Here is a 15,597-nt window from a genome sequence, read left to right on the forward strand (position 1 = left end):
AAAAGGATCCAACTTCTTCCTCCAAGTACGGAACATAGTATTGGACAAGGAAATTCCTCAGAGGGCTAAACAGACCCTGCTTAAGACTTATCTGCTGCCCATCATGAGGTCTAGTCTGGAGAGTTGCATCATACATAAAAGAGAAGTAAGTCAACTGCAAGCTGTTGAAATGAAGTTCCTTAGATCAGCCGTACATAAAACGAGGAAGGACAGAATTAGGAATGATCAGATACGGAGAGACCTGCAGGTCAACCTAACCATGGAAGAAAGGCTGAAGTGGCTAGGACACGTTAAGCAGATGCAGGTGACTCGAACAGCAAGGAAGTATGTTGAAAAGATTGTTCCGGGACGAAGACTAATTGGATGCCACAGAAAAAGGTGGTTACATCAGATAAGAACACCTTCACAAGAGAGGAGAAACATGAGATGCCCTAGAGATTACAACGTTTTATTATAATTTTTGGGCCCACCTTATTCAATACATAAAGTACGGAACATAGTATTGGACAAGGAAGTTCCTCAGAGGGCTAAACAGACCCTGTTTTTGTGTATTGAATAACATACATACATACATACATAATCATTATAGACTGTTATGCCTCTCAGCGTTCAGTCTGCAAGCCTCTGAGAATTTACTAAACGTCGCCACAATCCTCGATTTGCAACTAGTGTTGTGGCCTCATTTAGTTCTATACCTCTTATCTTTAAATCGTTAGAAACCGAGTCTAACCATCGTCGTCTTGGTCTCCCTCTACTTCTCTTACCCTCCATAACAGAGTCCATTATTCTCCTAGGTAACCTATCCTCCTCCATTCGTCTCACATGACCCCATCACCGAAGCCGGTTTATGCGTACAGCTTCATCCATCGAGTTCATTCCTAAATTAGCCTTTATCTCCTCATTCCGAGTACCCTCCTGCCATTGTTCCCACCTGTTTGTACCAGCAATCATTCTTGCTACTTTCATGTCTGTTACTTCTAACTTATGAATAAGATATCCTGAGTCCACCCAGCTTTCGCTCCCGTAAAGCAAAGTTGGTCTGAAAACAGACCGATGTAAAGATAGTTTCGTCTGGGAGCTGACTTCCTTCTTACAGAATACTGCTGATCGCAACTGCGAGCTCACTGCATTAGCTTTACTACACCTTGATTCAATCTCACTTACCATATTACCATCCTGGGAGAACACACAACCTAAATACTTGAAATTATCAACTTCTAGCTGTGTATTACCAATCTGACATTCAATTCTGTTGAATTTCTTACCTACTGACATCAATTTAGTCTTCGAGAGGCTAATTTTCATACCATACTCATTGCACCTATTTTCAAGTTCCAAGATATTAGACTGCAGGCTTTCGGCACAGTCTGCCATTAAGACCAAGTCGTCAGCATAGGCCAAACTGCTTACTACATTTCCACCTAACTGAATCCCTCCCTGCCATTTTATACCTTTCAGCAGATGATCCATGTAAACTATGAACAGCAAAGGTGAAAGATTACAGCCTTGTCTAACTCCTGTAAGTACCCTGAACCAAGAACTCATTCTACCATCAATTCTCACTGAAGCCCAATTGTCAACATAAATGCCTTTGATTGATTTTAATAATCTACCTTTAATTCCATAGTCCCCCAGTATGGCGAACATCTTTTCCCTCGGTACCCTGTCATATGCTTTCTCTAAATCTACGAAACATAAACACAACTGCCTATTCCTCTCGTAGCATTTTTCAATTACCTGGCGCATACTGAAAATCTGATCCTGACAGCCTCTCTGTGGTCTGAAACCACACTGGTTTTCATCCAACTTCCTCTCAACGACTGATCGCACCCTCCCTTCCAAGATGCCAGTGAATACTTTGCCTGGTATACTAATCAATGAGATACCTTGATAGTTGTTGCAATCCTTCCTGTTCGCTTGCTTATAGATAGGTGCAATTACTGCTTTTGTCCAATCTGAAGGTACCTTACCAACACTCCACCTTATTTTACTACTCTATGAAGCGATTTCATCCCTGCCTTCCCACTATACTTCACCATTTCAGGTTTAATTTCATCTATTCCTGCTGCTTTATGACAATGGAGTTTTCTTACCATCCTTTCCACTTCCTCAAACATAATTTCACCAACATCATTTTCCTCCTCCCCATGAGCATGGCTGTTTGCAACACCACCATGATGATTTTCTTTTATATTGAGAAGATGTTGAATAACATGGACCCAAAAATTATAATAAAACGTTATCTTGGTTCAGTACAGACAAACAATGAAGTTTATTAACTTAAATGCCCTGGAGAGAAAAGAAGCATATCAGGACCCTAATAAGTGGAGGTACATCATTCTTAAATATCCTACCCGGCTCGCTGGAAGGAATTCATGATGATGATGAGATTGATATCATAGTCTAATAGTATGGCACTGTTGGAAAAGTATATCGCATAATTCTTCCATACTCTGAAATCAAATGCATGTAATAGTTGGATTTTTACTTGTTGGAAATGTTTTGTTCTTTATCATCGAGATTCTCTTCAGTTACTGCAGTTGGACTGCGACTTCTCCACGAGTCTATCACACCAAATTCATGAAATTATGTAGTTTATTTCTACAAGATAGAAATAACTCAAAAAAAACATTTACTGCATGTTTTTCATTTGAACATTTAAAAAAAAAAAAAAATTAAAAATGGATCTGGTATTTCTATCTCCCATGTATGAGTATAGCAGTGAATAGCTGTATACTCGAAGAATGAACAAGCAACTACTAATCCTATTCTAGCACATTCTTGCACACACATCAGCACCATCCTCTCTTTACAGTTGACCCTGACTACAATGTCACTCAGTGCTTCATAAAACTAATCCACTTCGCATTCATCTGATCCCTTACATGGTGATTATGCAGAGACAATTATCGTCCTAATTCCCGCAAATTCTAAATCCACCCACATCGTTCATTCATGTGCAATGGTTTTCCTAGTAAACAATCCCACACTACACTGTACGCATTGCCCCTTAATTTCCTGGCAGGCTCAGCCGGTGAGCGAGAATCCCAGATGTGGACCGTTTGCTGACTGGCTTTGCTTATTTTTTTAAGGGCAGGTAAAGTTCAAGGGTTGATGACTGTTACGGAGTTACCCGTGGAAGGCAGAGGTGAAAGAAGGTGCGGGCTGGAATGGGTCTAACTACAAGTTCGAAAGATGAATTAAAATTTCAACAAAGGTTATATTTTCAAAACTTAACAATGATAACATAGAATTTGAAAACTTAACAAGTCAACAACAAGCCAAAATCAGATACAAAGAAATTACAAGTGTTAGGGGATTATTACAAGGTCTGGGCTTCGAGCCCCACAATCACAATCCTTGAGCTATTAGCCCAACTTTACCAAGGTACAAAATTGAACAAAGGGGCAGAAAACCCCATCATGCCAAGGAGCACTTGCTCCAAATTACAATGTTAAGCCTCCTAGAGGCACACAGAGATCAAATTTAGGAATGCGCAGACCCGCTCTCAAAGTTCAAACCTATCAGGAGGCCATAAGCAGACTTCACACTAACTGCCCTCAAGGCACACATATAATGGTACAGGGGTACCTCGTACCCAATCTACTGGGCCTTCTCAGGAAGGAAAACAAAACGAGTTGAATAAATGGCCCAAAATACAAAATTGAATGGAGGCGATTACTTGCACTCCTACACTAAAGTTTTTTTTTAAAAACCTATGTGGCGCTAGGCCGATAATACAGGGGCTAATCCCAAGCTAGGCAGGTGACCCGTATGAGAAAACTTTAATACATTAAGGAAGCGAGAAACGGTTATGAAAACGTAGTCATCTCAATTTCAAAATGAAGGGGAGCTCGAGAGGGAAAAGCACTCTCTATCCCCGCTTTACAGTTAAAGAGATTTGTAGTTTTTACATCGACTGAAAAGGAATTTACATTTTAAAAAGATGGGTTACATATTAAAGGATTCGAACCCTCCCCGAGAGTTAGACTGCTGAGCTAGCAAGAAATAGAGATGTTAAAAGGCCATTACCTTGTAGAAGAACTGCTGTCTGAAGAACGAGGCGCTTCCTGCCCCCTGCTACATATCCACACACTGAGTTAGATGTTATACTAGTGGCCCAGAGACAAGAAAATCAGCAGTTTTTATACCCTCGTGGAAAATTCGAGACCTTTCAAGAATGAGTCGACACACCCCCTCAACTTTATTGGATAGCTTAGAGCTACATATCCATATCGAAAAAGACATACATGATTGGCTGAGAATTAATTAAATAAATTCGGGATTGGCTAAGTTCAAACCTGGCGGAAGGAAGGATTAATATTGCCAACCCAAAGATAACAGAACAAAATATAGTAAAGACAAAACTTATGAATAAAAAATTTCTCCAGGAAAGTTCATTCCTTCGCACCAGAGTGCATAATCGTAGTTTTTATGTAGAGACATCTGGTAGAGAACGTCCACACTTCTTGATCAATGACAAACAAAAACACATCAAAATTCACACAGAGCCATCTTCGGAGAAACTGTTGAGTTAATACAGTTTTTAAAGTTCAGGCTTTCTCCTGTAGAGGAGTTTTAATTGGCGCAATGTTTGAACAAGCGGCGTGGAGGTGTACCGCCCGGTACAATGACAATGGAAAAACAAATAATTAAAACAATAGGTTTGACATTTATTATAAATAGCACTTCACTGAACAAGAAATAACAACATTTTTAACATTATAATCTTGCTGATATTTTTTTGGATTCTTTTCCTAAGGTTGTCTGATACAATAATAACTTCTTTCTCCTTCCATAACGAAGCCTGAATTTAACTGAAGTATAAATAAAGTAAAAATTAGCCCACATCTGGCTTTAAAAAAAAGAAATATATTGAGGGTGAACCTCTTGCTAACATTTGTCGAATTATTAACAAATTTAAAAAATTTAGTGACAATGAGCTATCGTGATAACATTTCTATTAGCTCAAGATATATTCGTCAACTTCAATTTCATAAAGAGAAATGAACTGATAATGACGTCATAATCTACAAATATTATTAGAAAATATTACATTATTATCGTATTCATGGATAAGTTCCATTGATGTTGAATCAACTTTCTGACATAATTCATCTGAATTACACCCTTGAAAATATCTCAATTAACTTAACTTCAATTCACTTAATCATGTCCGTTTTAGACTTTACAAAAATATGTTCTCAAGAATCATTATTTCCCTAAAAGTCCTTCTAATGTGCTTTAAATAATGAATGACATTAACTCATGTTACACGACACCTTGAAAATTATTCATTTACAATACTTAACAGTTCTGCACTTTGCTCATACGCGAATGAAATAATACGCACCTATCCATTTTAAATAGTACATCAATGTAAGCTTTACGTAGATTTTCAATAAAATTTACTAAAGGTATTAATCCTCACAAAACAAGTCCTCACAAACAATACCGAAATAACCTGGGCCCTGTTTCATAAAACTAACTAATAATATTAGCTAATAATATTAGAACTCATAAAAATAATTACTAGTTAACCAAATTCTGTTTCATAAAGATGTACACATGACTAATAAAATATCTTCACAAATAATATTAGTTCATTAGTCAGCTGATACAAATGGAGGTTAGAATCGATCTGTTGCATACGTTCTTGGCTTGGGTTTGTTCCTAGCAGTAGGCTAATGCTTGACTACAACCGACTATTAATCCACATGTTCAAAAGGCTCACTTGATATTTTCGTTGTTGTGACTTCAATACATATGAAAATGGATAAAAGAAGTGAAAATAAAGTGAGAGAAGAAAGTTTCTTTGCAGAAAGTGATTGAGTTTAAGCGTCAACTATTCGCAGCCTTTTGCACACTATAACCCTCCTTGTTCCTTTTTACTTTTTTTATTTCATGTGATCTTAAAAATCTCTGTTGAGATGGACTAGCAAAATCTTTGTTTTCTACCCCCTGTTGGTGGGGGCATTAGAATAACAGCCACGGTATCCCCTGCCTGTCGTAAGAGGCGACTAAAAGGGGTCCCAGGGCTCTCAACTTGGGAGCGTGTGTTGGCGAGATGAGTCCTGCCATTGCTTCAACTTACTTTTGCCAGGCTCATTTTCATCTACCCTTCTGACCTCCCTTGTTCAACTCTTGTTCTTTTCCGACCCTGACAGTATTAGGTTGCGAGGCCGAGAGAGTCTTTCATTTTCACGCCCTTCGTGGCCCTTCTCTTTCTTTAGCCGATACCTTCATTTTTCAAAATGTCCGATCCTTTCCATTTTTCTATCTGATTAGTGTTATTATAGATGATGGTTGCCTATTTGTAGCCTACTTCCTCTTAAAACAATAATCATCACCAGCATCATCTTGGTTTACTGGTGATATAAGCCAAGATTTTAAAAGATACTTGGAGTGTCCGAGCAGAACTACATTAAAGAAACACAGTGATACTATGTATCACTACCAACCGGTGGAGTGCAATGCGAAGCTGCTATTTTAAGGTTATGCTTCATTCCTTGCAGTGGAACGTTCTTTACCTACTAATCCTATCAAGCAAATACTCAAAAGTTATGTAATCTAACCTAAATCTCCCATTGTACCGGTATTCATATGTTTGTTACATGTCAGTACAGGCTCTTTTTGACGTAACATTTATTGAACGGTAAATACCTACACTCGTTCCTTATCACTATTTGTATCAGAATCGACCATTTCAGTGATCTTTATGATTTTATGCCAAAATATTAAAATACCGCTCACTTTGGTTTCACTAATAATATGAATTATGAGTCAAAATACACTCATGGAAATAATCCTAATAATATGTGTAACTTTTATTAGTCATGTTGTTTATGAAACAATTAACTAATATTGTTAGTTAATATTATTGGTTTCTTACCAATAATATTAGTGAAAGATGTTTCATGAAACAGGGCCCTGGGCCCACCATGATGAACACATTGCCAGGTCAGAACCACATTTCAATAAATCACAGAAAAATATCACTAACTACTGCACTCATTCTACATTCACACATATGATGCACAATTATTATTTACATATTTTACCATCAAATTCTGGAATTTAGTTTTAATTTTTATTTTAATCCTGTCCCTGGAATATTCAGACGACGGTATTTGATAAATTGTTACGCTCGACAGTCATTGAAATGTGATTGAATCTGGGCAATCACTTAGAAAAGAAAATAGTAGAATTAACACAACGTTGATCATCTAAAAATCAGTAATTCAATATTCAGAAAAATTGGTCGACAATTATCATGCACATAAATAATAGCTAAACATCAATATTGTAACCGGTGCTTCAGCGGTTACACAAACACCGATAAAGGGAGGAAGGTAAATCAAATTACAAGGTACCTAAACACTATACACACCGTAATCATGTAATGAACTGTGGCGAAAACAGCAGAAGTAAATATCAGTGAGGGCAACTTGAAGATAACAAACAAGGAACGTGGGACGTAACTGGGAACCTACCAGGGGCATGGATATGTCTAGGTTGCAGTTCGGAAAAATTAACAGTGATCTTTGATTTTCAAAATATTATTTACAAAATGGAGTTTACAAAACAAATAAATTACGAACCGTTTCAGTCAATGTGGAAAATACCGATACACCTTTCGTAAGATACAGATACATGTTCTTAGACACACCTAAGTTATATATTCTTTGACGAGAGCTTCCTACAAGTTCAAAGAGTTAAGCAAGTACATCTCAGTACAAATCAAATTCCACAAATACAATATTGAAGGTAAGAGGAAGCGTAAAATACTATTACGTATTAGAGTGAAATCAAAACTACCTTTTCACATCTGATCAAGAGAGTGGTGATTAGGGCAAACTCCTGTGATACACCAACGAAAACTAAATGGGACTTGACCAAAAGCAACAGCGCTTACCCTTAGGCAACCCATGCTGGTACCGAGGAGACGTTCACGACGTCAAAAACTTCAGCAGGCTCGGCAGGCCAAGACCAAGACGGCTCTGAGACTTAAGACCTCAGACCTCCCACGAAATGCTGCCTATCCCCTTTTAAAGGGAACCCTGGCCTGGGAGTAGCCAATCAGAACACAGGAGCTTGCCCAGATTGACCAATCACAACATTTTCTTCGGTCGCGATGTTTAAATACTTTCTCGAATACATACGATCGCAAATCTTCCATTTCCAGAATAGTCAGAACATACTTTATAGAATACATAACTAACAAAGGACAACACATCCTGTTCAAAAATTCATGTCACAACTTTCTGGACAGTTCCAGTAAATATAGAAATGAACTCTACTAGTTACAAATACAATATGTTATCAAAATATTTACACTGTACAGATTAGGTACCAGAATGGAATAAAATATTGTAGCACAACACTGCAGATCATACAGTAAGTACTACATAAAAAGATTTACAAGTAAAATCTTGTACAAACTCTTTCCACTTCCAATATATTATTCTACACCTGTGTCAAATATCATCAGACATGTAGTTCATGAGTCGTGATAAGTTATTATTACTCCTAAATCTCATCCACATTATTTAACACGTGCTCCAAAATCGTAGAAGGCATGGTACTCAAGATACATGCTTCTCCATATAAAACCACAAATTAATCCCACAGGATTGCCGTATTCCAGGCACGTAATCCACCAATAGAGCACACATCAAACGTAACAGAATAACAGTAAATATCATTTATCACTCATGACCATTAAATTTTAGTTTAACCCGGCCTTCAATTGTATTATTATTAGTGCTGATTATTAATTCTGCCCAAAACTGAATCTATCACTGAATTTGATGACACTCTCATGCATATCTCCACAGAAATGCATAAGGTGAAATGCTCATTGAAATTTGACATATTAGGTATGACGTAATTCTGTCCCACACGAGTTCACAAAACTTGAAATTGCTTTAAATAAAAATGTATTTTTTCGGAGAGGTCTCTGATTTTTAGATATCACTTTAAACCTTTGGAGAGACATTAGAATAATATCTGAAGACATTCACTGACTAACTGTGCAAATAGAATCCAACAAATCACTCACACACAATGTAACAACACTACCATTACACCATTGAGAAGGAAGGATAAAAATACTCCAAAATACAACTATTCGAATAGAAACTACTATCAGTGAATAGTCAAACCAGTTTTCTGAATGAAGACATGGCTGTGCCTGAATAAACTTTTAACATTAATGAAAGAATGATACCAGCTATAAACTACATGTAATAAAATACTAATTATAGGCCAAATTTGAAGGGGACATCATCCCATCTTAAAAACTGTTAAAGATCAACTTATAATCTCCAATCTCTTCTTTGTTATCTCCCCTTACCTAAACATCATGTAGCACATCCAGCCACATTCTCTTTACCAACTCTGCCAGTCCTGCTCTCCATCTTCCATTAAGCCACACTGATAGCAATAGCCATCCCATTGAATTTTGTTTCATACGCCATGTTTTTTTCCAAGCAATTGCTGACCTGCCAAACGGAGGTGAGACTGTGTCACTCTTGTAGATCTGGGCCTTACTGTAAACATTCTGAGCATGCTACATAGATTTCAGAGACATTGCGCGCTAGCCTGTTTACACATAAACCCAGTGAGAATATTTTCCCTAATGATTTAGGGACTGCTGGTGAATTTGGTAGTCCTAGATCCCTGAGACGAGGAGGGCAATGACTCAGAATATGTCCAAGATGTCCACTCCTATTTCAGAGCAACTGGTATCTCGACTATGAAGACTAGTTACTAGGCCACTCAGCGGTTGCCCATGGTTCACAAACAACACTTTGCAACTGGAAAGTATTGAAGACTGCAAAGCTAACAGAAGCCAGTTGTTTATTTACATATGCTTGTGATTTAAACCTTAATTGATTATTTTTTCATAAATTGAAAGTTAGCTCCACCATTGCTGTAAAATAACTTCTAACAACTTGATAAACATTAAATATTAAAACACTCTCCAATTAAGGAGTATGAAATAATTCAGAAAATATTTTAATGAATGCTACGAATTATTATAATGGTATAGAAGAAAGATCTTTAGACTTTCAAGAATCCTATACGGATGTGAAATTTAAGTTCATCTTCAACGGATACAAGAGGTCCCAGAAATAACAAAAGCCAACTATACAAAGGATGAACATGGTTTGTAAATTTTCCTAGGAACAGATGTTTTCAACCTCTAGATGTCCGTACATCTGTGCACAGATATAGGAATATGGTGCTGAATTTTGAAATATTCATACATTGATTTGCTTCCATGTGATTTACCAATTAAATATATATTAGGGGTTCCCCTTGAAGTGCCTGCTGAAGAAAATTCCACAGAATGTACGGTTAATTTCAACTTACTCTACAGCAGTTACATTTTTCACCAAAAAGAAATCAAGTGGTTACAACTTCTGAAATATGGTGAGGGTAGTTCACCCCTGTAAATTAAATGGTAACCACAGTTAAAATATAGATTTCATTATATTAAGTATTTTTTCATAATTGTACGATAACATGCACTTCTTTGGATGGATTGTATGATAACGTGCACTTCTCTGGATGGAGAGAGGTTTCCATCCCTCAAATATATTTCTACATTAATGGAAAAATATAGACCCATATCTTATACATTGACCCCTTACAAGAAGTCAAAAATTGACAAAAATGTTGCCCTTCCTTGTTAGAATTTTTGAGAGGAGGAAAGACAAAGCTAGAGATTAGGACTTCATTAAAAGGTAAGATTTAATTGTGGGTTAAAGTACAAGATGTAAAATTCTTTCCTCTTCTCACCTTTTTGTCTTTTTCTCCTGTGTTCACGAGCTTTGAACGTTTAGTCTTTTGTCTTTTTCTGTGTTTATCTGACTTCCTTTTTTATCGTACACTTTCCACATCAAGACTGAAATTCTATTGAGCTGGGCCCATAATGTCGATACTTACTTCCCTGTTGAAGCTCAGAGGAAGGAACGAACTCATTGAGGCTGAGAATGAATTGATGAAAAACCATGATTGTGGAGGAGAGCGCCTATCTATAAGTAGATGGCAGTATTGTTATGTGGAGATTGTCCCTGTCCTTTCATGTTTTTATATTTGTCCTTGTCTTATTTCTGTTGCTCCCTCTTGTAACTCTCACATGTTCTTGTGTGTTTATTCTGATATGTGTACCTACCCAAGTTTTCATCTTCTAATATATGACTATTCTTGCATGGTAGTTCCTTTCCCTCAATTAGGTTACCTTTCCATTAATTAGGTTAATGAATACAAATATCCTTAAAAGAATAAGGCTAGGTAAACTAAAGTTTTATATGGAAAGAAAGAAATAACTGTTAAATCACACAAAGAAAGATACAAAGCTTAATATATTATGGTCCTACCTGGTCCCTAGCTTTCTATACACAACTGTATTCTATGAGTCATTCTGTTCATCATTTCCTACACTGGGGAACTTTATAATTAGACATGCTACTTGAATTAAACAGGAAACAAATCTCTTTCTTATTTTTTATTTTTCTATTTACTCATCTTCTTTCAGAGAAACTTGCAACGTAGAAGATAAAAGCAGACGCAAGCGTGGAAGTGCGAGGAATCCATTCTCGCGCTTAGCTCGAAATACAGAAGGTACCCAGAACAGTGAACTGTCACCCCAGTATACAGGACTTTAACATTTATTCATTGTAGGAATTCTAGAATCATTCCATGGACCAAAGAATACTGGATCTGCATTCCTGATGGGAGAAAGAACTTTGGGTGTTTCATTTCTCTTCCTACAATGTCATCACTTGTAAAAGATGTGGGCAAAACATTCCACAAAGTGGTATTAAAAATAGGTAACTGATTGTATGTAATTTGCAAAGTTATGTAAAGTTGTAGAACATTTATTTGATCCACCCATTTTGTATTTATATATTCTATCAGTAAATTAAAGATTTGTAAAATTGTTGAAAGAAGTTTTGGGAGGTGGGGTGAAAAGCAGCAGTACCTCATGGAAAATGCCAGTGTAACAAAATATATTAATATGGCAGTGTTAATGAACTAGTTGCTGTAAATTACAATAGAAAGAAAATTGTCAGTGATCATTTTTCCAGCTGAATTTTATCAGTATTATTTAAGAATCAGAGCAGTTAGTTTAGATTGAATTATGGGGCATGCAGAGAATGCTCATTTTTATTTAATAACCCCCTAGCAAAACTTGTGATCTATTTCAGATACTGAAGATTTATTTGTTGCACTTTATGTATTGAATCTAAATTTCAAGAGCTCCTTTTTGAGCATTTATTCATTCATCATTCATTCATTCATTCATTCATTCATTCACTTGTTTTCTCTCTCTGTCACATATTGTTATTTATACATTTTCTAAAGCTTTACAAAATAGCCATGGAAGAAATAATATTTACATTTCTATTTGAAAGAAAACTTGTTTAATTTCTCTACCTTAACCTTATGTGTCATCACCTGTGGAAGGTATACACAAAACATTCTACAAAGTTATATTTAAAAAATGTTAAAAGTAGGTAGCCATTTGCATATCTTTTGTAAAGGTAGGTAATGTGATATAACATTTCTTCTTTTGCCTTTCCTTGTGTCAATCTTTGCTAAGTTGCCATGGCTTTTGTGATTTTCAAGTCTGACATCTTAAAAATACTAAGAATATTAATTGTTCCATATGCTGCATTCTTGTTAATCATTTCAGTTACTTTTCCTCCTTACTTTTTCCTGTATTCTTCCTAACATACCAGTTTTCCATGCATTAAGAATATGTCATATTCACTGGATGATTTCTATATTATTCTCAACCAATGCAAATGTAGTTACTAGTGGACAGTTTTAGGAAAATCAGGATTTTTCTTCCTTAGGTGAGACACAGAGATTACTTTAGTTGATAGTAATTATTCTCTAATGTTTGGTAGCATTTATTTCCTCTACATGTAGTTTTCTTAATGTAGAATTTAATGTGAAAAATCTTATTTTAACTGCCAACTAAAATGGAATGTATATGAGAAAATGCTGCTTATGAAATATCCTATTAAGTGTTAGTGTTAGTAGAATGAACCACTCAAGATTTGTTTCTGAAACCTAAGACAGAAAATAATATATAAAAGGAGTTCATTTGAGTGTATCAAGCCTTACTTGTTCATATTGCATGGCTTCATTTCTGAATTTACGAGAATGTAAGGAAAGGAACTATATTTCAGGGCATAAAAGTATCCCCATAGTTGGATGTGTTTGACAAAATGAATATGTAACTCATATACAGTATTGGTATATGCCAGAGGATGAAAATAGTAGAGAACAGTGGTTGTAACTGCTAATTAAGGCATGTTAGTTAATATTCCCTTCCGGAGAAGTGATGTGGTGGTGGTCATTCTAACCTGAAATGTTGACACTGCACAGTAATGTACAAAAACTACTTTTATTAGTGTTGCAGAAGGCCCTTTAATGACCACACATACAGTACACATATATACAGAAGTAAAGAAATGTGGCTTCACTACAGCTGAAAACTGTAAAATGATAGGAACAAGTACAACACTGATTATATTCTGAGTAAAGTATAATTGAAATAAAATGAATGATTGTTAAAGCACTTTGTTAACAAAGCAATGAAATCTACCTTGAAATGTCTCATTGCCCTTAAGGTAGTGATAATTTAAGGCAAGATCAAAGTAAAACAATAGACTAACAACTGTGATGATCATTCATCATTTTCTTTAAACGTTTAGAGTCATAAACTGTAAGTACACTAGTGCCCAAAAGTTAAGCATAATCACTAAGCGAAGCCATACCGCCTGATAGGATTGTCAGACGGATTGCTGAACAAACGGAAGCTGAATCACACACCATATGTCACACAACTTGTCCAAAAAAACATTGTCAGAAAGGTTCTGATAGCTAAGGTACACCTTTGACAACAACTAACAAAACTTGGCAATGTCTTCCACAACAAAATATGCTGCTAATAGGGTGTATGGTTACCCCTAACGGCCACACATGCTTTGCAGCGACGTGGCATGCTCTCTGTCAGATGATCCAAGAGCTCTTGTGGCAGTCGATCCCATTACTCCGAAAGGGCAGTGCGAAGGTCTTGGAGGGTCCTTGGTGGAGGCTGACGGGATGCAATTCGCCTCCCCAATGCATCCCAGGCATGTTCTATAGGATTCAGATCCGCAGACCTCGCTGGCCAGTTCATGCGATAAATGTCTTCCCCACCCAGAAATTCATCCACCAGAGCAGCACGGTGCAGTCGGGCATTATCGTCCATTAAGAGGAAGTCTGGACCAACTGCACCTCTGAAGAGTCGAACATGTGGTCTCAGTACCTCATCCTTGTATCTCCGAGCGTTAACAGTGTTCCTCGGACCACCCATGAAGATGTGCAGGACCGTATGACCATTCAACATGATGCTGCTCCACATCATGACGAAGACGACGACGACGACGCCGCCGCCGCCACCACCACCACCACCACCACCACACTGGTCCCGTTCCTCAATGTTCCTGTGGTTGTATCGGCTACCCAGTTCTCTCCAGATTAATGTGCGACGGGAATTGTTCTGCAAACTGGAGCAGGATTCATCTGTGAAGAGCACATGCCTCCATTCATTCATGGTCCAGTTTCGATGTTGACGGCTCCACAGTAAACAGGCCCCTGTGCTGGAGTGAGCGGGACACACACTGCTGGATGTCGGGCAAACAGCCCTGCTGTTCTCAGCCTCTGTTACACAGTTTGCTGGGAAACGGCAACCCCTGAGACGGCTGCAAGCTCCGCCGACAATTGTCTTGCAGGTGCACTCCGATTTCTTCGGGCGGTTAAGGCCAGATATTGGTTCTGCTGTGGGGTGGTTACCCTTGGTTGACCTGGTACTGGCCTACGACTAACATCTCCTGTGTCTCGAAAAAATCGTCTCCAAAGCCTGGAAATTACACTTTGAGGCACATTCAAGGATACGGCGATTTCGGTCTGTGTCTGGCCTGCCTCCAGGCGGCCGAGTATTCCACCCTGAAAAACGGGGTCCATATGGCATCGTTGTGCGATTATTATGTTGTCGCGTTCACCACGAGGCTACACTCTGCACACTATAACGGGGCATACACGACTGAGGGAATATGAGGCGCAGACACTGGCTGTGTTTACCTTGCGGTTACGCCGCTAGTCAAAGCAGGGAACACTCCTTTCCTATACAGAGCGAACACGTAAGGTTGGTAGGTGCATATGTCGTGCGATTTGCGGTCTATTGCCTGTTGCCCTGCTTACTCGTAACTTATGCTTAACGTTTGGACACTAGTGTACAGTAAATATTTGTTAGAAGGTATAAAGTCAGAAAATGTTATTTCCTTTCAGATGTAACAGTCTGGATAGCCAGTAATTGAAATGCTATTTCAACAGTTTCTGCTGAGAATTTTCTTTGGTGATTATTACAAATAATTTGAAATATTGATCTAATTAACACATTCATAAACTACGGTTTATACTGTGAAAAGGTTAAATGCTTTTTCTAGACTCGCCATCTCTTCTATAAGTGCATATGCAGTATATGTAGGCCCTTTTCTGGCCTTTTTGCATACAGTGAAATCTCGATGTGAT

The 15,597-nt window shown here is 37.5% G+C and overlaps 1 protein-coding gene across 2 annotated transcripts in view; it reads left to right on the forward strand.

The window, feature by feature from the left end:
- Window positions 1–13,600, forward strand: part of LOC136864598 (sorting nexin-29) — a 656,141-nt gene extending 642,541 nt beyond the window's left edge. For both annotated transcript variants that reach the window (XM_067141812.2, XM_067141813.2), the window contains one exon: window positions 11,546–13,600. In XM_067141812.2, the coding sequence (XP_066997913.2) occupies window positions 11,546–11,675 (130 nt within the window). In that variant the 3' untranslated portion in view covers window positions 11,676–13,600. The remainder of the gene's footprint in view (window positions 1–11,545) is intronic.
- The last annotated feature ends 1,997 nt before the right edge of the window (window positions 13,601–15,597 follow it).

Source organism: Anabrus simplex, chromosome 2 (genome assembly GCF_040414725.1).
Source record: "Anabrus simplex isolate iqAnaSimp1 chromosome 2, ASM4041472v1, whole genome shotgun sequence".
Taxonomy (NCBI): Eukaryota; Metazoa; Arthropoda; class Insecta; order Orthoptera; family Tettigoniidae; genus Anabrus; species Anabrus simplex.